Here is a 21,994-nt window from a genome sequence, read left to right on the forward strand (position 1 = left end):
GCTGTGCTTAGGTAATTGGTGAAATTCTTCTTTCATATGTGGGTCTAGATTCACAAAGGGCACTTATGCACTTTGCTGCTTTGTAGAATTCATAACTCTGTGTTAAGTGCTCAGGCTTTCTGTACAATGCATGGAGACAGTTAGGTGCCTAAGAATGGGATTCACAGAAGTCAGCGCACTGAGCAGAGAGCTGCCTAAGATCGCCAATAGGAAATGCTAAGGAGAGGGATGTTGCCTAAGGCTCTGCCCCTGAAAGGGATTTAGGCACCTATGTCCACAGCCATGAATCCTCTTCCTGGAGTTAGGCACCTAAGCCAAATTAATGGTTGAAAAGAGGGGTAGTGCCCTCATAACTTTTGGCCCAGTGGTTAGAACACTCATCCAGGATATGGGAAACCTGACATGGGTTTAATCATTTTTCCCCTTCTGCCTGATATGGAGCAGGGATTTGAACTTGAGTCTCCCACCTCAGTGCCCTAACCACTGGGCTATGGAGTATTCTGTGGAAGGTCTCTCTCAATCTGTTGAAACTGTTCCACTGTGTATAGTTAAATATCCATTGATCCAGAGAGAGAATGAGTGACTCAGTAGATCAGTGGTTAGGGCACTTATTTGATAGGCAGGAGACCCAAATTCAAATCCCTGCTCCACATCAGGCAGAGGGAGAGAACTGAACCCATGTTTGCCACAACCTGGGTGAGTGTTGTAACCGTTAGGCTAAAAGTTAAAAGGGGACCACTACGACAACCATAGTCTGTTGTATGGTTTACATATGCTCAGAGAAGGCCTACTGGATCAGGTCCTAAAAGCGGTCAAGGGAATGCCTAGTTACTGAATCCCTCTGGAGCTAAGGTATGAGTTAAGTAACAAGCTTCTGGGCAGAGTCAGGACTTAGGTGTCTGAGTGCATCCCCAGCTGCCAAAAGTTATGTCCCTCAGGGACTTGAATGGCAGAAACGTAGATGCCTAAGGATTCTAGGCATCTATTGGGTTAGGCAGTAGCTGAGCAGGGGTTTTGTGAATGACAGTGACATCTAAATTCTCCTTGTGAATCTAGCCCAAGTAGTTTATCAGAGTATTTTGAAATTGCTTAGGATCAAAAGTGATGTAGGTATAGTTAAGGATTTTAGTAAATATCCAGGAATGAGGTATGAGTGACTTATTGGCATCTTATATTGCAAACAAAAATGTTTTGTAAGAAAATATTTAGTCAGAAAGCCAGTATGGACTCTCAGTATGATGAGCAAGTTCCTAGAATGATGTAATCTTTTACATGTCTGGTGCTACTACAGAGTTCATTAGCTAACACTCTCCTTTAAAGACTATCAAAAAGGAAATATAGCCTCAATCCACCTTTTCCCTCAAATCCTCTGTTCTACACAAAAATGTGCCCTTTGGATGCGTCTCCTGTCTATAACCATAGCATCTTAATGGGACACCTTCCGTTTTGAAAATCATATTTCCTTCTGAAAATTTTGTACTTACTGTTGTTGCAAGTAACCCTTAAAATTACTATAATGGAAAGAGGTTGGAGAAAATAATGCATTTTTCTCTTTACTTTTGCATTTGACAACACCGTTTCATATAGTCAATTTAACTTTTTGGTGAATGATCCACACTCCCTCGTGCAAAAGGGAGTGTACCATCGATATTTACTTCTTTTTTTTTTCAATTTATACATTCATTCAGTAAAAAGAGTGCTTCTCCTTTGCTCTAGTGGCGCCTTGAAACATTTCAAAAATAAAATTATGCAAATAAATTACTCTAGGAGACCCGCTTCACCCAGTCATTAATATAAATATTAAGGGCAGCTAAAACATACTTTTGATCTTTCTATTCTTTCACCAGAGTCATCCCCCATCTCTTTTGGCTGTGGAAAGCAATGTGCTTTGTAGCATTCCCCAATGTTCAATAAAAAGGACTCTTTCAGATTGAGAGGGCTGTAAATTTCTAAACTGAGTGACCATCAGTTGCCCTGCCAATTGCTCCTTCTCTTACACGAGTGGGCTGTAGTTCAGGCATCCCTGTTGACTGCTAATGTGGTAGTATGGCAGAGGGAGAGAGATAGTCTTTCAGGTAAATGGGTCCTAGGTGATTTAAGGTGATTTAAGGCTTTATAGGTCAAAACTAATACCTTAAATTCTATCTGGTACTTTGTAAGATAGATAGTGCAGATCCCAAGGAATGGTGTCACATGCTACCAGAAAGATGTGTCGGAGAAAAACTCAGTTCTCGCTTTTCTGTTTGGGTGCAGCAGAGTCAGATACTTTATTCTGTTTAGCAGCTACAACTGAGAGAGAGTGCACTAGGACATAGGGTCTCCCCTTCCTAGACAGGTCTCTCAACAGGTAAACAATTACAGCAAGCATTTATACTTTTTTTACAGACAGTAATAAGCAACAGCTGCATTTTGTTTATACATAGGTCATCCTGATATCTTGTTTTTCTCACTTAAGAGACGCCAGTCTACATATTGTATTATCTACACAAGGTCGAAAAACAACTTCTCACACAGTTCTTTTCCACTCGCCTCACACAATCCTTGCTTCTACAAATCTCGCATTATTAGGATTACAGCTAGCCTAACTCTGGCTAACAAAGACTGTCATGCATTACGATCCCCTACAAATCCCTATCAGTTCTTTCTGTACTTCCACAGATGTATCCTGTAACAATCAAGCTGCCGAATTCTACCCTGTTACTATTTCTGGATAGATTTTAAACTTAGGCCAGTGTACAGCACATTGCAGTAGTCTAATCTGGAGTAGACAAAGTTGTAGATGGTAGTTGCAGAGTCTGAATCAGAAAGAAACTGGTGCAACGTTCTGACTGTATGTAGATCGAAAAAGCCAGTCTAGCCAATCTACCTGCTCTTCTAGTAGTAGCAACAGCAGCAGTAGAGCTGAAAGAAAGTGAACAGATAACAAGCAGCGGACAACAGAAGGAGAAAAGAGGAGGACAAAAGAAAGGTGAACCTGAGAATGTTTGGTTGTTGCTCTCAGTTGCTCCCAAGAGACCCCTCTAAAGACAGAGGGGAGAACAAAATCCCCTAACAGTTTTTTTTTTAAATTGGGGGAATAAGCAAAATCATTATATACTCTTTAAAAGGTGCTTTATCAGAACACTACCTCACTTTTAACAAACTTTTGAGCTTAAACAGAGCTCTTCTTTGGGTCCCATGTTTCTTCTTCTTGTTTGTTTCACCAACAGAAGTTGGTCCAATAAAAGATATTATCTCACCCACCTTATGTCTCTAATATCTTGGGACCAACACAGCTACAATGTCACTTTTAATTAGTCACTCTCCAAAAATGAAAATTATTTCCTTTTAGTTCCATTCCTTCTGTTAAACCAATACTTGATAAATCAAACTTTGCATGTTGTCCCATTACATAAAAACATAAGAATGGCCCTACTGGGTCAGACCAAAGTTCCATGTACCCCAGTATCCTGTCTTCCGACAGTGATGAATGCCAGGTACCCAAGAGGGGATGAACAGAACAGGTAATCATCAAGTGCTCCATCTCCTGTCACCCATTCCCAGCTAGCCTGGCTAATAGCCATCCTCCATGAATTTATCTAGTTCTTTTTTGAGCCCTGTTATAGTTTTGGCCTTCACTACATCCTCTGGCAAAGAGTTCCACAGGTTGACAATGCGTTGTGTGAAGAAATACTTCCTTTTGTTTGTTTTAAACCTGCTGCCTGTTAATTTCATTTGGTGACCCCTAGTTTTTGTTTGTGAGAAGGAGTAAATAGCACTTCCTTATTTACTTTCTCCACACCAGGCATGATTTTATAGACCGCTGTCATATCCCCCCCCTTAGTCTTTGATTTAGTTGGGGATTGGTCCTGCTTTGAGCAGGGGGTTGGACTAGATGACCTCCTGAGGTCCCTTCCAACCCTGATATTCTATGATTCTATTATTAGTTGTCTCTTTTCCAAGCTGAAAAGTCCCAATCTTATTAATCTCTCCTCATATGGAAGCCGTGCCATACCCCTAATCATTTTTGTTGCCCTTTTCTGAACCTTTTCCAATTCTAATGTATCTTTTTTGAGATGGGGCAACCACATCTGCATGCAGTATTCAAGATGTGGGCATACCATGGATTCATATATAGGCAATATGATATTTTTCTGGCTCATTATCTATCCCTTTCTTAATGATTCCCAACATTCTTTTAGCTTTTTTGACTGCCACTGCACATTGAGTGGATGTTTTCAGAGAACTAACAATGATGCCAAGATCTCTCGAGTGGTAACAGCTAATTTAGACCCCATCATTTTATATGTATAGTTGGGATTATGTTTTCCAATGTGCATTACTTTGCATTTATCAACACTGAATTTCATCTGCCAATTTGTTGCCCAGTCACCCAGTTTTGTGAGCCCCTTTGAAGCTCATCGCAGTCTGCTTTGTACTTAACTATCTTGAGTAGTTTTATATCATCTGCAAATTTGGCCACCTCACTGTTTACGCCTTTTTTCAGACCATTTGTGAATATGTTGAATAGGACTGGTCCCAGTACAGTCCCCCCCCCTGGGCCGGGGGACATCACTATTTACCTCTCTCCATCCTGAAAACTGACGATTTATTCCTAACCTTCATTTCCTATCTTTTAACCAGTTGCCAATCAATGAGAGGACCTTCCCTCTTCACCCATGACAGCTTACTTTGCTTAAGAGCCTTTGGTGAAGGACCTTGTCAAAGGCTTTCTGAAAATCTAAGAATACTATATCCACTAGATCCCCTTTGTCCACATGCTGGTTGACCCCCACAAAGAATTCTAGTAGATTGTTGAGGTATTATTTACCTTTACAAAAAACATGTTGACTCTTCCCCAACAAATTATGTTCATCTATGTGTCTGACAATTCTGTTCTTTACTATAGTTTCAACCAGTTTGCCTGGTACTGAAGTCAGGCTTACTGGCCTGTAAATGCCGGGATCACCTCTGGAGCCCTTTTTAAAAATTGGCATCACATTAGCTAACATCCAGTCATTTGGTACAGAAGGTGATTTAAATGATAGGTTACAAACCACAGTTAGTAGTTCTGCAATTTCACATTTGAGTTCCTTCAGAACTCTTGAGTGAATGCCATTTAGTCCTGGTGGCTTACTGATGTTTAATTTATCAATTTGTTCCAAAACCTCTTCTAATGACACCTCAATCTTGGACAGTTCCTCAGTTTTGTCACCTAAAAAGAATGGCTCAGGTTTGGGAATCTCCCTCACATCCTCAGCTGTGAAGACCGAAGACAAAAATTCATTTAGTTTCTCCACAGTGGCCTTATAGTCCTTGAGTGCTCCTTTAGTATTTCTATCATTCAGTGGCCTCACTGGCTGTTTAGCAGGCTTCCTGCTTCTGATATGCTTTAAAAAAAATTGCTATTACTTTTTGGGTCTTTGGCTAGCTGGTCTTCAAATTCTTCTTTGGCCTTCTTAATTATATTTCTATAGTTCATTTGCCGGAATTTATGCTCCTTTTTATTTTCCTCACTAGGATTTAACTTCCCCTTTTTAAAGGATACCTTTTTGCCTCTCACTGCATTTTACTTTGTTATTTAGCCACGGTGGCTCTTTTTTGGTTCTCTTGCTATGTTTTTTAATTGGAGGTATACATTTAAGTTGAGCCTCTATTATGGGGTCTTTAAAAAGTTTCCACACAGCTTGCAGAGGTTTCACTTTTGGCACTGTACCCTTTAATTTCTGTTTAACAATCCTCCTCATTTTTGTGTAGTTCCCCTTTCTGAAATTAAATGCTACTGTGTTGGACTGCTGTGATGTTTTCCCCGCCACAGGGATGTTAAATTTAATTGTATTATGGTCACTATTACCAAGCAGTCCAGCTATATTCACCTCTTAGACCAGATCCTGTGCTCCACTTGGACTAAAACAAGAATTGCCTCTCCTCTTGTGGGTTCCAGGACTAGCTGCTCCAAGAAGCAGTCATTTAAGGCGCCAAGAAACTTTATCTCTGCATCCCGTCCTGAGGTGACATGTACCCAGTCAATATGGGGATAGCTGAAATCCCCCATTATTACTGATTTTTTTTATAGCTTCTCTTATCTCCATGAGCATTTCACAGTCACTATCACCATCCTGGGTCAGGTGGTCAGTAGTATAGGGGGCAGTGATAGCTCAGTGGTTTGAGCATTGGCCTGTTAAACCCAGGGTTGTGAGTTCAATCCTTGAGGGGGCCACTTAGGGATCTGGGGCAAAATCAGTACTTGGTCCTGCTAGTGAAGGCAGGGGGCTGGACTCAATGACCTTTCAAGGTCCCTTCCAGTTCTAAGGAGATAGGATATCTCCATTAATCTATCTAATCTATATCCATACTGCTATATTCTTATTATTCAAGCATGCAAATACTATCCATAGTGATTCTTTGGTAAAGTTTGGTTCATTTAACTTTTTTGATTCATTTGATTCTATGCTTTCTTTCACATATAGTGCCACTCCCCCACCAGCACGACCTGTTCTGTCCTTCTGATATATTTTGTACCCTGGTATTACTGTCCCATTGATTATCCTCATTCTACTAAGTTTCTGTGGTGCCTATGATATCAATATCCTCATTTAATATGAGGCAATCTAATTCATCAATCTTATTATTTAGTCTTCTAGCATTTGTATATAAGCACTTTAAGAACTTGTCACTTTTTATCTGTCTGTCATTACCGATACAAATTTATGCAAATTTGCCATTCATGCAAAAACTGGTACTACTATACATATTTTTCCCTCTCTGGGCCCTCTTACGCTATCACGTGCTTACTTCAAACTATTTAGTTACTATGGACATACATAATATAAATAAATTACAGACGTTTTAAAAATTATCTATCCATTTGATGTGAGGTGTTTTTCCTCTTAATGTGCAAAATAAAAATTAGTCATTTTATTTTTTCTCATCTTCTCTAGAAAAAACAAAAAAATATTCTGCGGATAGGAATTCAGAGCCTTGGTTCAGTGTTGTGGGGAGATGACATTTGTTGCGCTGATAATCCAGAAGATATTTATAGCCTCACAAAGTTTCTGTATGTTCTCCGTGGTCTCCTCAGAATGTCTTTGTCAGCGTGCATAATCACAGTGCCAGCCCATCTTATCCAGGTAGGAATACTATAATTGCTTCTTTCCATAAGTTGTTGTACATGGTTTAGTATGCGCAAAAAAAGTTAATGAGTTAGCGGACACTTAATGAGCAAAATGGATTGAAGTTTCATGAGTGATTTTGAAAATTGCATCCTGTTGCGGTTGTTTTGCATGAGTAGCAAATTGATTTCTAGATGAAATTTTACCTCATATTATATTTTACTCTGACATACAGTATGGTCTTCAACATTATTTAGATGCTGAATTTATCTTTCAGTAATTACTAGCAAATAAAAGTCATTCATAAACTTTTTGAGTGAGCCAAGAGAATAAAACCAATTTAAGACATTCCGAATAGGCATCCTTCAGCTTAGTATGTTGTGTTTTAAAGATAGACTTAAAATAATGTTACCGCATTTCTTCTGTGCTTTTGTGATGCAGCAATACATTGCATTATCTAGAAACACCTGAATATTATAATGGCTTAGATACAGGTATAGCTGTCATATGGCTTTGATATGTATGAAATAAAATAGGTAGAACTTATAGAAGATCCAATTCTGCTAGGCAAAGTTCTGCATTCCCACTGATTTCAAAAGGCAGTAAACCTAGAACTGGGAGAGGTTGGTTTGCTCCCTAATTCTGCCATAAATTTCCAATGTGATCAAAAGCAAGTCAGTTAATCTGTCTCTGAGTAATTTTCCCATCTGTAAAATGGGAGGGGTAATAATAAGTACTTCATAGAAGTATACTAAGCCTTAATTTATTTTCTGGAACAGTAGTTTTTAGTAAAAGGAAAAATGTAAAAACTTTCTTCTGTAAAAAGTGCTGCAGCTCATAAAAGGAAGAAGAGCATTCACAGTGAATAGATTTATGCATAAATTTGATAGGACTTTGTTTAACAAACACTGAATGTTTTGATGTAAACTTTCTCATAAAGGGCAAATATATGCCTCTCATGTCAACATTGCAATTTTCAAAGCTGTTGAGTTCCCACAATTCCTGTTAAATTGGTGTTACAGCCACTCAGTGCTCCTGAAAATCACAACCATTCCTATTTTTCACATGTTGCCAGTGTGACTGGAGGTGTATCAACACTCCTCTTGTGTATGCCTTCAGTTTCAGATTTCTTCTTTCCTAACTCTCAGTATTACAAAATAAAAGTACCTTTAATATTAGGTGACACTATATCTGAGGAAAAAGCACTGTGACAGTACTTCCCAAACAGGAGGTAGAATCCCTGATCCAGCTAGAGTCTATGCTTCCTCAACACGGTGGGAGAGGTTTTATTAGGGATGTTTCCTTGTTCCATCCTGGATCTCAGACAACTGAATGTCTTCATATGCTATTCAAGATTCAGGATGACCACCCTGACCTCAAAAATCCCCTCACTAAATAAAGGCAACCAGTTTGCAGCTCTTGATTTTTTTTAATTTTTTTTTAAAAGATGCCTCTTTCCATATAGACATTCATCCAACACACAAGAGATTCCTGTGCTTCATGGTGGGCCTGGATCATTATCAGCACAAAGTTCTTCCCGTCAGTCTCTTGACAACTCCCAGAATGTTCACAACGGTGCTGTGCGTGGTAGTGGCACGCTGTGCCACCAGAGCAGTCCAGTATTTCCTTACCTTAACGACTGTCTGCTCACTGGTTTATCATACCAAAAGGTACAATCAGCGGCCCTCTCTATATAACCTCCTTCAATCCTTAGGACTTCAGGTAAACCTAGAAAAGTCCACTTTTATTGTGACACAACTTCTCTACTGGGCTGAGGAGTACATCTGGATGATCATGTGGCTTAAGGTTCATGATCCCAATAGAAGTCAAATCTACACATTTAATCTCCTCAAACGCCAATAGTACGAAAGACCTACAAAAGCCTGCCCTTCCTCTGTGCACAGCATGTTTAGATCATGTTGGACAATATGACCACTGTATACTATATAAAAAGAGAGCATTAAGCTCTGGAATTGAAATATCCAAAATCAGATCACCACAGTGTCAATCTGATGGAACATCCTATGAGTCAGACCTGGTATGCTAGAGAATACCTGCTTATGAGTTTGCAGCACAGTCAAAATTCCTGCCCTTTCAGTTTGTGTTAACTCTTTACATATCTCAGTGTTCTCTAGTGATATGTCACCATGGCATTCAGCCATCAAATTGATGAGATGTGTTGTCTCAGAATCTTCCCCAGCACAACATATTTATAATGGCTTCTGTATTGTGATAGACTTTTAAATCTATTAACCTGCAGAATCTGTGAAGTAACCTTGCTGTGCGGTCTCTGTGTGTTGCAAGGGACCTCATTAATTCTTTCCACAATCTCAGAAGGTTCCTCTGAGTTTTGCATTTTGTACCTTTTTACAGTGAGTAACGTCAGCAGCAAGACTCCCCTCTAACAAGCATTCACAAGCATTATGGCCATACTGTGCCTTATGTGCATCATGGCTTTTAATGAGGTTCATTTGAACTACTTCCATCATGTCCCTTAACGCCTTTCTGAACTACTGTACATATTTAGTCACTGGTTCCCCCTCTGCTTCAGAGCCACCCTCCCAAGAATCCCTAATGAGATCCTGATGACCTGTGACCTTTCTCCCATACAGAAGATCAAATGGGGCAAAGCCTGTGGACTCTTGGGGAGCCTCCCTACAAGCGAATAACAGAAAGGGTAGCATTTCATTCCAGTCACTGTCCCTCGTATTTGCATACATTCCCAGCATAGACTTTAGAGTTCGGCTGAACCTTTCAACTAACCCATTTGTTTCTGGGTGATATGGGGTAGATCTCAGCTGTTGTACCCCACACATTTGCTATAATTCATTAAATAACTGGGACATGAAATTTGACCCCCAATATGATACAGTATCCTTTGGGAAAACTACTCTGCTGAATATAGAGAGCAAAGCTTTAGCTGTTGTGTCAGCCTCTATATTAGACAGAGCAACTGCCTCTGGGTATCTAGTGGTGAAGTCCACTGCTACCAGAATATATTTCTTTCCCCTCTGGGTTGGCCGGGGCATAGGGCCAACAATATCCATAGCCACCCTAAAAAATGCCCCCTTGATTACAGGTAAGCAGTGCAGGGGAGCCTTGTGGAGCCTTCTTGTGCTTCAGGCATAAGTTACAAGACCTATAGTGGTCTGTCACCTTATTCTGAATATTTGATCAATAAAAATTCTTCTTTAACTTCTCATATGTCCTCTCTGAAATCTGAGTGACCTGCACTAGGGCAGTCATGGGCTAACAACACTAACTTCCCAGGATTGGAGGCACAATATGTTGTTTATAAGCCTTCCCAAGAGTTCTGTTATTCCGCAAAGGGGCCTCTCTATAGTTTTCCCTCTTCTGCAAAAAACCTTCCCCTGTTTTCTGATTTCCCATATGCTTTTTAAGGAGGGGCCTGCTCTCTCTTCTGCTCTAAATTCTTGGCTTCTGCCAGCACAAAGAGTAGTCTCAGGTACATAAGGCGACACCCTCTCCCCGCTTCCCCACCCACACGCTCCTAGAGACACGCTGCCATTTTCTGCTGAGCAGGAGCTGGAAATGTCTTCTCCCCACCTCAGCTGCTATACCATCGACCTATATTCCTTATTACTACAAGTTTATTATATTATCAGCTTTGGACACAGACAGTATATCATTACCAACCAACACATCTGCCGGAATGCTATCCAATATCCTAACGTTTAAAATACCTTTTAAATCTTCCAATTGTATTTTAGCTAAAGGCACAGTGGTTTCAAATTGTCCCAATGCAAGGAGTTTTATGTCTTAGTCTCCTACCCCACACATTCTCCCTGTTATTTCCCTGTTCATTCAGACTCTCTCCTGCTTCCCTCTATGATCTCCTGTATATACATGCATGCCACATTTCCCAGCACATTTTCACCCTCTTACCTTCCCTGTCACCCCTATACCATATGTAGCTGCTCCTTGCAGTGCTCTTTTCTGAATCCTGACAGCATTTCGTGCCACACTCTTCCTTAAGGGCAGTTTGGATTCATTCATTCGTTGGGAAGATTGGAGGTAATGACCATCTTTACTAAACTTCTTGATCCTATGATTATGCTGGTGTGAGCGTGTGTGTGTATAGGCATGCACAAACTAGTACCTGAGACCACTCCACAAAACTCACTACATGTTGCTTCAAGGAAAGAATTTGCTTGCCATTCACTTGAGGCCCTGAGTCTGCGGATGTATCTGCTCCTCCACCACAGACTGTCAGTAGAGTTGAGTTCTCCCTAGCCAACAGAAGGGAAGGGAAGGGAATGGATCCATGTGTCTCTTTGCTGTTTCTCCTGCCATTCATGGCTCCCTCAGCATTGGCACTGGTCCTTTTTCTGCTCTCCCTCTTCTCTAAATTTAACATCAGGGCTAGCATATGAACAGTTATGACTGGTAATTCCTTAGACAGTTCTTGGAATTAGAACTGATGAGACAAGGGCGCCAAAGTCTTCTGCAAAGACTGCTTCTGCCCATGTGTTCTGGATCTTCCTCCTAAGAAGTAAATGAGGTGAAGAAATGTAGGAGTTGAAAACAGTGAGGAGGAGTGGCAGAAGATAATGAGGGCCTTATGGTGCAAAGGTTGGTGCTTTATAGCAGACCATATTAGGAAAAAGAGAGTGCATAGAGAAATTTGGAACCTGATTTGAGGGTGAGACTGTGATGAGGTGCATAGAAAGAACAGTGAAATGCTGGTGGATGAGTGGGACATGGATCAAACTAGATTGAGGACCTGGCCTGGAAAGTGAAGAAGAGAACTGGCAGAATTGAGATATACTGTATACTGTAAATTGGGCCAGAAAGTTGGTATTTGGGTTCAGGGAAGGGGATGAATTGTTAAATCTTAATTATATGAAATATGTCTGTATACTCTGAAGTTGGTGTGTGAGGGTTTTGTTGGGGGGATCAGAAAAGCAAACCTGCGAGTTTTTTTTAGTAGCACAAGGTGACTAGAAATGTAAGAAATGGCCCTGGAACAGGTTTATAAAAAACAGGATCTTGTCCTTTTTTCCCCCAAAACATATCTGGTAAATTGAGATTATTGTCATATGCCATAGGATTTCATGTTTTTCAATTAATCTGGCCACTATATGCGTGGAGGGAGGGGAGGGCAATGGGGCAACATATGCCGCCTAAGGTGGAGGTAGCTGATCCTAAGGCACATTCCCTCAGTCAGCACACTGTCAATTTAGGCAGCTCAGGTTAACCCAGATGTAGGCAACCTATGGCACGCGTGCCGAAGGCGGCACGCGAGTTGATTTTCAGTGGCACTCACACTGCCCAGGTCCTGGCCACCGGTCGAGGGGGCTCTGCATTTTAATTTAATTTTAAATGAAGCTTCTTAAATATTTTAAAAACTTTATTTACTTTACATACAACAATAATTTAGTTATATATTATAGACTTATAGAAAGAGACCGGCTAAAAATGTTAAAATGTATTCCTGGCACATGAAACCTTAAATTAGAGTGAATAAATGAAGACTCAACACACCACTTCTGAAAGATTGCCAACCCCTGGGTTAACCAGTGACTCCTTCAGTTTATCAGAGTCTTCAAAACTGGTATCAAAACTGGAACAAAACACTGTTTTTTCTAAATTTGAAATTGATACCAGCACTGGTCAGTGAAGTGTGTCGTGCTGAGCACACCCAGACCTATGGACTTGCAGGATCAGGAATTTAGGCATTTATTATTTTCTCTTTATGTTTACATACAGTGGAGTAAAGTCTGCCTTGATTTACACTCATGCAAGGACAGAATTTTGCTCTAGTATATTTACTTTGTTATGCTTGTCTTTTCTAGTAGTTTATGTCAGTAAAGCAGCCAATCAACTTTCTATTTTTAGTTCTTAATATTCTGTCAGGCTTGTACATTGATGATTAGCTGCTCTCATATTTTTGGCTTACTTTTCCTATGTTTAATTTTATTGTAGGCAAGCAACACGTAGTTAAGGAAATTGTAAAGAAAAAATAGTGAGGTTGGTTCAGAAAATGTGACTTTTCAAACTAACATTATGAAGGGCAACTAAAAAGTTTGGATCTAATATGTTGTGTGTGCACTTCAGATAAACGTACTTGTTAGGACTAGTGATGAATTCTGTTGTGCAATTCCATTATCTGTAAAATCCACCTGCCTAATTGAATTGTGTAGTTAAGACTGAAATAAAGTCTCATATGCATTAGTATCCTGTAACTTTGCTGTCCAATTTAACATGTTTACTCCACAATAAAAGCTCAAGTAGTCTGGGAAAAAAACCAGAAACTTTAGTCTTTTTTGCAGTATCTGCTCCAATAGATTGCACTGAGCAGTTGTGAAAATGGTTAAACTTCATGCATCCTCTTTTAAGCACTAGAGTGAACTGTCATTAGGAGGAGCAAAGCTGCTGAAGGTTCCCTATATCCAACTATTACTCAGTTCCCAGAGCTCTGCTGTGTAGTTGTTCCACTCTCCAAGAAGCCTGTTAAAGAGCCCCCGAGAGCATGTGTACAGCCCTCCATGTTAATAGTTAATTGGTGAGGATGGCAAGATGAGAGGACAGCTGAACATGTGGTCTCTCAGGCTCAAGCAGTAAGCAGACCTTTAGTTATAATAACAGCAGCTGTTCACATTCTCACAACTCAACTACTCGCAATGCCATTGCTAGTGTTTCTTAGTGGATTAAAAAAGTAAAGTACAGTGGGGGTTTTTTTCAAAAAAACAAAAATGAAAACATGTACTTCAAGTATATTTCTATATGCCTGTTAAATTTGATATTACGGAGAATATATAATTATTTTTAGCTTATGCTTTTTTTGGTCAAATCTAAAAGTCAAAACACTGACAGTATGTATAATGCACACCATTTTTCATAAAGTGTGTTAAATTCTACAGAATTATTCACTTTACAACTATTCCATTTCTATCAGATTTTGACTAAATTATCTTTTGTCTGCTAAATAGTTCAATAGCTGTTTCTGAAAGGGAAATTGCATTTATATAATTTCCATGGGGGTACATTTTAAATAAATAAGTTTCAAGCTACAATAGAATCTTATTTCTGTTTCCATGCTGTGACTATAAGGAAAGTAACCCCCCAAAGATTGGTTTTAAATTTTAACAAATTTATTCTTAGAAATATAGGAATTTTAATAGCAGATCAAATTAGTGGTCTGTCTGTTCTAACTATCCTATCTCAGACAATGGCCTGTACCAGGGCTTGCAACAAAACCTATAGTTGACAACTTATTGAATAACATTTTAGTGGGGAACGTTTCTTCACAATCCCACCAGTTAGTGGTTAGCTTATACCTTAAAATGTGAGGTTTCTGTTGCTTATATTTTAAAAATAATTCTACCTAATGTTACTATGGGAGTTCTTATTCTTATAAATGTTTACGGTTTTTTTTTAATCCTTCTAAGTGCTTGGCCTCAATGATATACTGTGGCAATGAGTTCCATAAGTGAATTGTTTGGTGTATTTGTTCAGTATTTAAATTTGTTGCCTTTCCATTTCATTGAATATCCCCTTGTTCTTGTATTGTGAGCCAGTGAATAGGACCATTCAATTTACTTTCTCTGTATACTATCCATTATTTCCTATGCCTCCCTCATGTTGCCTCCTATTAATCTACTTCTTAAATAGTCCCAGACTTTTTCAGTCACTCTTCAGGCCTTTTGATTCCTATAGTTTCCATTATTAACCAGTTATTTAGATGTTCTAACAACTTTTTTGGCTTTTTTAAACACCACTGGACAGTGAACAGTGATTTTCATTGAACTATCCACAATAATATGCAGTTCTTTTTCCTCAGTCATTTAGAACCCAGCGATATATATGAGTATTTCAGGCTACTCCTTCAAGTATTTATTGCCTTGTATTTATCAGCTTTGAATTTCATCTGCCATTATATGACTTTAATTCACCTAGGTTTGATAGGTCCTTCTGAAGTTTCTCAGACTTTACTCCTAACTAACCAAAAGGCTGCCTGTTGATGGCAGAGTCACTTAAAAGTTCCAAACTTCTTTTCAGAATTACTTGGTAAAATTATAATCCACCATAGTGTTTACAATTGTAGAGATCTGTAGTGGCAAACTGTGTGCTTGACAAAAAGGACATTTCTCACTTCATATTTCTTGATTGAACAATTTAGGAATAGATTATGTTGGCAGAGGAATTTCAGAAATGACACTAAAAATGTACCCAGTTTATTCACGTGTGACAAGTTTTACTTGATTGATATTTTGTAATGATTGAAAGCACTCTTATCTGAAAGTCTGTCACATAATAAATATTGAGATGCTTATGAATTATGATTTATATAGTTGATGGAAGGTTACTTTTCAAGTCTTTCCATCGCTGCTTGAAAATGCACTGTGCCTGTGAAATGCAGTTGTACATTTAAGAAGGGAGAATATCAATTTTTAAAATTACCAATGATCAAGTGGACTATTTTTTTCAAGCTTTCCAAATTTGAGAAATGATATAAAAATGAGTGAGGTGTTTTATTTTGATAATTTGCTCATTGGAAAGTACAATCGTAGCAAAAGTGTTTATGCAGTAGTATATAATGCAAAGGGATCTAATGCTACAGTGATGGGCACTGGAAACCCTAAGGGGTAAAGTAGATAGAAACTAAAAAGTCTGCCTGTTAATTTTTTTTCAAAAATTACTAGAAATTATGTAATTAGTTACCTTGTCATACTTTGTTGCAAATCCAATGTCAGGTTTTTCCCAAAAATATTAGTTACAGTAGCTTTTTATACATTTGTAGCAAGTTCCATGTCAGTGAGGTACACAAGCAAACTTTTGAATATGTGATGATCAGATAAATTATAGTGATATCAATTTGTTCCTTGAAAGAATCTCAGTTCTTTCATTATAGATGTCCCTTCTTTTAAATATGAAGCTACCTCATTGGAAAGAACTGCCACCAACTGTATTAGTCAGCATGTACCAGGGGAAATTAATTGACTAATGAAAAGTCAGTATGAATAAGCCTTGTTATAGTACTCCTCTTGAGAGAGTCTAATGAGGTTCTGTTTAGTGTGTTATTTTCTTTATTTCATTGGATACGTTTAAAAATTAATCTCCTACAATATTAATGTACTGGTGCTTTGAATTCACTGAAGTGAATACATGTTACAGTATGTTTCAGTGTAGAAAAAATTCAGAAACAAACCTTTTCACGTCCATAGGCTTTTGTGTTCATGCTGAGTATTTTAGCAGCTAAACTCTATACATCAAGCAAGAGAGTGCTTTAGAACCTGCTACTACTACTACTACTAATGTAAGATTATGAGATGTGAACTTCTATAGCTTGAGAGTTTCTGTGTGAAATCTTTATTCTTAAAGCAAGAGCTAAGAATGATTCTATGGTGTAGAACTAACATACTTCATGAATTCACAAGTATAAAATGTTGAATACCATGAAGATGTGGCCATTATGTAGAAATTTGTGCCACATCCATCTGCCATACAACTTTTATACCTCAGCTTAGCAACCTTTTAACATTCTTCAAAATGGAAAGTATCAGAATTGTAAGTTTGTTGCATTTTATTGTGTTGATTTAATATTGCATACACAATCACATGTAAAAAATGTTTTAAAGTAACAACCATACAGAGAAGTGTAGAGTATCAGATTTATGATGCAGATATGCTAGGTTGATAATCATCCTTGTTCTAAACCATTTTCAGATACAGAGATTATTCTTCTGGATACTATTTTTTTCTACACGTATAAAAGCTTATTAAAAATTAAGGTCAAATAGAGGCTTGAAAAAAGATAAAATTTAAAATTAAATCGTGTTGCTGTAAATAGTTTTGTTTTCAAATAATTTGTTTGTTACATTCATTTATTAAGTAGCAGAAGAAATTGTAGTATTTTGTACTTTCATACAATCATATAAAGTGGCTACCAGAATGTATACTTTTTTTTTTTCATTCTGGTAGCCACGTTATACTGATCCTATGGTGGCTATTTGAATCATAGATACCATATATACTTGACTTATTTTTGCTTTTTTCATAACTATATACTTATTGTGGATTAAGTGGCTTATATATACTATGACCAAAGACTGTCGCACAACATATGGAAATAGGCATGTGCATATACAGTATACTATATTGCTTATGATTTGTTTCAAACTTTTTTCCTTTCAGAAGCATATGTGTACCTATTTATGTCAAAAGATAATCTCATTCCTCACCACCACCATTAACACCAACTTCTGTATGCAGTGTGTGTATGCACCTTTGAATATAGAAAAGTGGGTAAGATTGGTTTTCTAAAATAAAACTATAAGCAAATCATAAAACTAAAATGAACAATTAAATGCAGCATAGTAGCATTTTACTTTATGTATCCATCTATTCTGAAAATAATTTTACAGATTGGATAGCTTTAAAAAAAAATTAAACAAGATTTAGGCCTAAAGTTTTCAAGTGCAGCATAGGTCTAAATAGTTAAATGTCCCATCACAGTATGGAGATAGTCATCTGTTCCAGCATATGGAATCTTTTGGCAGCTAGACTAAGTAGTTAATATAATGCCCAGTGTCCAGGTGTGGACACAACTGTTATGAAGCAGAAGGGAGCAGGCTTAGTTTTGAGCCCATTTGGACAGTGATAAGCAAAAATGAGGAAAGGAATCTTAAAAGAATTCAGGGTTTATTATCTGGTTTTAGCAAATAATTTTATTAGATCCTGTTTAACATCACTTTAGAAAAATATACCTTTTACATAAATAGTATAATAGGCTTTTGTAATAAGGCCATGCAAATGTTGTTTTAAATCTTTTTTGTGTGTTGCCTGTCAGTATAAATGACGACAATTTGTATTAGCCTACTTTGTATTTAAATTGTTGTACATGTATTTTCTGTGAAGAATGGCAATCTAAAATGTGCAATATTTTGTTAGTGACATTTTATATATGAACTGTTGATGTTTTAAAAGCTGAAGTTTCTAGATCAGTTCTCAACTTACATCTTTGTGTTTTAGACCTGCTCTATTAATTACATTATAATTGTAATATAAAGGAATGCTACATCTTTAATGATGTTTTTGTGCCCTATGTAGTTAAGCTTTAATGCTAGGGAAAAAAAAAGATTAAATTAGCCTTGTAACCTCTTTCTCTTCCAGACTGATGATGGAAAATAAAAGCTCTTAGCCACAAAATGTAACACTTAGAATTAATATTTAATTAGACCGGCAAATTGTACACTGTGGCTGAAAGCTTCCAAAGAGTTGTTAGTGCCACAATTGACCTACAAGTTTAATAATAACTCACTTCTAGAAGCAAGTGCCAGTTCAGCATAGTGGAACCACTGTAAGACAGTCCTGTGAGATTAAAATCAGCAAACCAAATGGCAGGCGAGGATTCCTGGGATGGAGCCTTCTGGAAAGCTGGGAGCTGGAGTAGCTTTTCAGCCAGGATTCAGATGAGAACAGTGGGCGAAAAAGCTGATCCCTCCTGTTCTGGGAGCTTCTGATTGTAGGCCAGATTTCTGGAACAGATTTTTACTAAAATGTTCTTACTGCAACTATTAAAATACATCGCAAATCAAGTAAAGAATACATTTTATGTATATTTTAGGACGTTTTAGTGTAAATAGCTCTAAAAACTTCCTGTTCATTGATGCATAATGCACATGAGCTCTGATATTAAATTTTCAGATATATTAGTGCTAGAACTATGCTATTTTGGTGTGATGTGCAATTCTCTATGTCTGTATGGTAGACTGTTTTCTTTTTATGTTATCTCATTACTGTATAATGATGAGCAAGTACAGAATACAGATATACAATCATAGTATGAAGTGTGCAAATTAAACATGAAATACACATAGCTTTTTAAAAAACATAATCAGTTTTTTTATAAAGGTAAATAGAATAATATCATCTTCTGTGCCAAGTGCAGTTAAAATATAATATCAGTAATGGTATCTTGATTACCATGTGAGCCCTAATGTTATAACAAATTATTCTAGTAAAACAGGGCACCATGAGTTCAAAAATGTGCAAACGCACAGCAACAGACTGAGGAAGGAACATTGTGCATTATTTATTGGCTATATCCTAAATAATTAAAGAAACGCTAGTCATTAGTTAAAAATTAAAGCAGGTGAGGGCCTTGCCAGCAGAGGGAGCAGTCATGTCTTCATCAGATTCCCATCATTTTCCCACCTACCTCAGCTTTTTTTTCCCAGCAGTCTCCCATCTGGACCTAGTTTTGCCAGCCTGCTCCTGATGACAGCCTATAATTTTATACTCCATAAGGGATTAGTTTAAAATTATTTTAAACTTTTTAGTATTTTTAACCTGCCACTTGATTAAAAAAAGAGCTCCATGCTCTGTTTGAGATTTGTGTATTAGTAATTATTTATGTAGGCAAGAACTGTGCTTTGACTTTCTGTGAATTACATACATTCCATTTAAGAATCATTTAAGGATCTGACGTTTCAGAAAATCCAGCCATTTCTAAATTGGTAAACATACTGCATGACTTTTTTTAGTCAAAATGAGAACAAAAGATGCATTTTTGGGGGTCTCACCCTTTTAATCCTGTTTCTATAATGAACAATTCCCAACAAGAATATTAAAGATTTCCTTAAGTCACGCAGTTTTAAATACATGCTGTTCAGCATTTTTGTTATGATTTTCAAATGCAGAATGAAAAAGGAGATTCAAAATGTGGTTGTTAGGTGAGCTTACTTCACTTTTTGCATGCATATTTCATAGCTTGCTATGAACAACTTGTAGCATAGGATTCTTGTTTTTAAAAAATTTGTTCAAAGTGATAGTGTCAATATTACATTTTTCAGACAATTAGCAAAATATAAATAACATACAGTAGTTTCCATCAAATGCCTTTCTATAGTATAGATCAGGGATCGGCAACCTTTCAGAGGTGGTGTGCCGAATCTTCATTTATTCACTCTAATTTAAGGTTTCGCGTGCCAGTCATACATTTTAACGTTTTTAGAAGGTCTCTTTCTATAAGTCTATAATATTTAACTAAACTATTGTAGTATGTAAAGTAAATGAAGCTTCTTAAACATTTTAAAAACCTTATTTAAAATTAAATAACATGCAGAGCCCCCCCAGACTGGTGGCCAGGACCCAGGCAGTGTGAGTGCCACTGAAAATCAGCTCGCGTGCCGCCTTCGGCACCCGTGCCATAGGTTGCCTACCCCTGGTATAGATGAACAATTGCACCACTTAAACTTACTGTATATTAAATATATTCAGTGTAGCCACAGAGTTTAGACGACAGCATATTACTAGCAGACTAAAACTGTGTAATAGGAAATCTGTTGAAGTTATGCAATCATCGACTTTATCAGAGCTCCGTGCCGGTACAGGGGGCTGCTCACACAGAGCTTATTGGATGGTCAGAGCCATAGTTTATAAACGGGGGCAAAAAAAATTTCTTTGAAGAGAACTAATGAGTTCTGTGCATTGTGCTTAATTGGAAGTAGCATGGTCTAGCACATGGGCGCCAGACATGGAATCAAGAAACCCAAGTTCTGTTCCCAACACTCCCATTGACTGGCTCCATGGCTTTGGACAAGTCACTTGACTTCTTTCTACTTGTTTACTTATCGTAAAATTAGGCTTCTGGTGCTAACCTGCCTTTGTAAAGCATTTTAAGATAAACGGATGAAAAGTCTTATTTAAATAGATTTTATATGCTGCAATAGTAACTTTATTTGTCTTGTTGGGCCCCCTACCATATGAATGTAGTGTACAGAACCCTGTATTTCACCAATAGCCTTTGGCACATGAAATAAGAAGGAAAAAGAGTGGAATAAAAATGGTAGAAAACCAAAGCCGAAACCAGTCAATTTGCGCTCAAAGTGCATATATGTTTTTATGCCATGTATGTGAGGCAAACAAGAAAGTCACTCTCCTTTCATAAAAGCTGTGAAGTTGTGATGAGTGGAACTGTTTTGAATAGTGAACTGGCTAACTAACCAGGATTCTCTATGCCCAGTACCAGAGATAGGGGTTTCCTGTCATGCAGAGCTTTCATCTTGACATAGAAGAAATCAGCTACTACTGGGTTAGTCTCATCATCCCTGTTGAAGTAGAACCAGAGTGTAAGGGAGAAAGCATACTACCTTCTCTAACCAAGTTTAGTCCCTCAGGAAATTATAAAGCTACTGGGGGACATCAATGCCATTACATACCAAATGAATTCCTGTCTCTCTTATTTGGTGAAAATCTCTGAAGGATGTCTGGATCTGTTACTGATAGTATCAAAACTAGTTAATGATTCCTTGACAGAGGGCAATGTACTTATAACTCTTAAATAGGTTCAAGAATGATTCCAGAAATTGCCATCTATTCTTAAACTTCTCTTTCCTGCATAGGATTACTGAGAAGGCGGTGATGGTAAAACTCTAACATTAACTTCCGCCTATATATTTCACACTGGTTTTAAGGGATAGTGATGGTTAGCTCTTCCTCTTCCCCAAGTGTTCTCAGCTGCAGAATCCTGAAGTGATAGTCTGAATTTTTGTTGCCTTTCTTACTCAAAATCTATGTAAGGCTACTGGGTGAGAGACTCACGCTCTACAAACTCAAGTGCCATCAAAATACAGATGTCCCCTGGTTCTACACGTCTTGCAGGTCTGGACCTCTTCTGTAATTCCTTTCATGGTTTGATGTTTGGATGAAGGGAAACTACTAGACTTTTCATTACTTCTGAATGCCCAGGGAGCAGCAGAAGCTATAAATGCCTCTATTATCTTCAGCTGGACTTTTGATTGACCATTTTTCCTGTAATGCAAGCTTACTGAAAGTGATACATGCCATTGTCATCTCCAGAATGGACTACTGCTCTATATGTAGGGTTGACCCTAAAGGACCTTGAATGTTGCAGTTGGCACAGCATTCAGAAGCTT

The 21,994-nt window shown here is 37.9% G+C and overlaps 1 protein-coding gene across 5 annotated transcripts in view; it reads left to right on the forward strand.

Moving 5' to 3' along the window:
* The window catches only part of ELP4 (elongator acetyltransferase complex subunit 4), a 269,273-nt gene that overhangs the window by 97,352 nt on the left and 149,927 nt on the right, over positions 1–21,994 (forward strand). For 4 of the 5 annotated variants that reach the window (XM_039535841.1, XM_039535839.1, XM_039535843.1 and 1 more), the window contains exon 7: positions 6,921–7,109. The exons of the other annotated variant lie outside the window; for it this stretch is intronic. In XM_039535841.1, the coding sequence (XP_039391775.1) occupies positions 6,921–7,109 (189 nt within the window). The remainder of the gene's footprint in view (positions 1–6,920; positions 7,110–21,994) is intronic. 5 annotated transcript variants of the gene reach the window in all.

The sequence above is a fragment of the Mauremys reevesii genome, linkage group 4, assembly GCF_016161935.1.
Source record: "Mauremys reevesii isolate NIE-2019 linkage group 4, ASM1616193v1, whole genome shotgun sequence".
Classification (NCBI taxonomy): domain Eukaryota; kingdom Metazoa; phylum Chordata; order Testudines; family Geoemydidae; genus Mauremys; species Mauremys reevesii.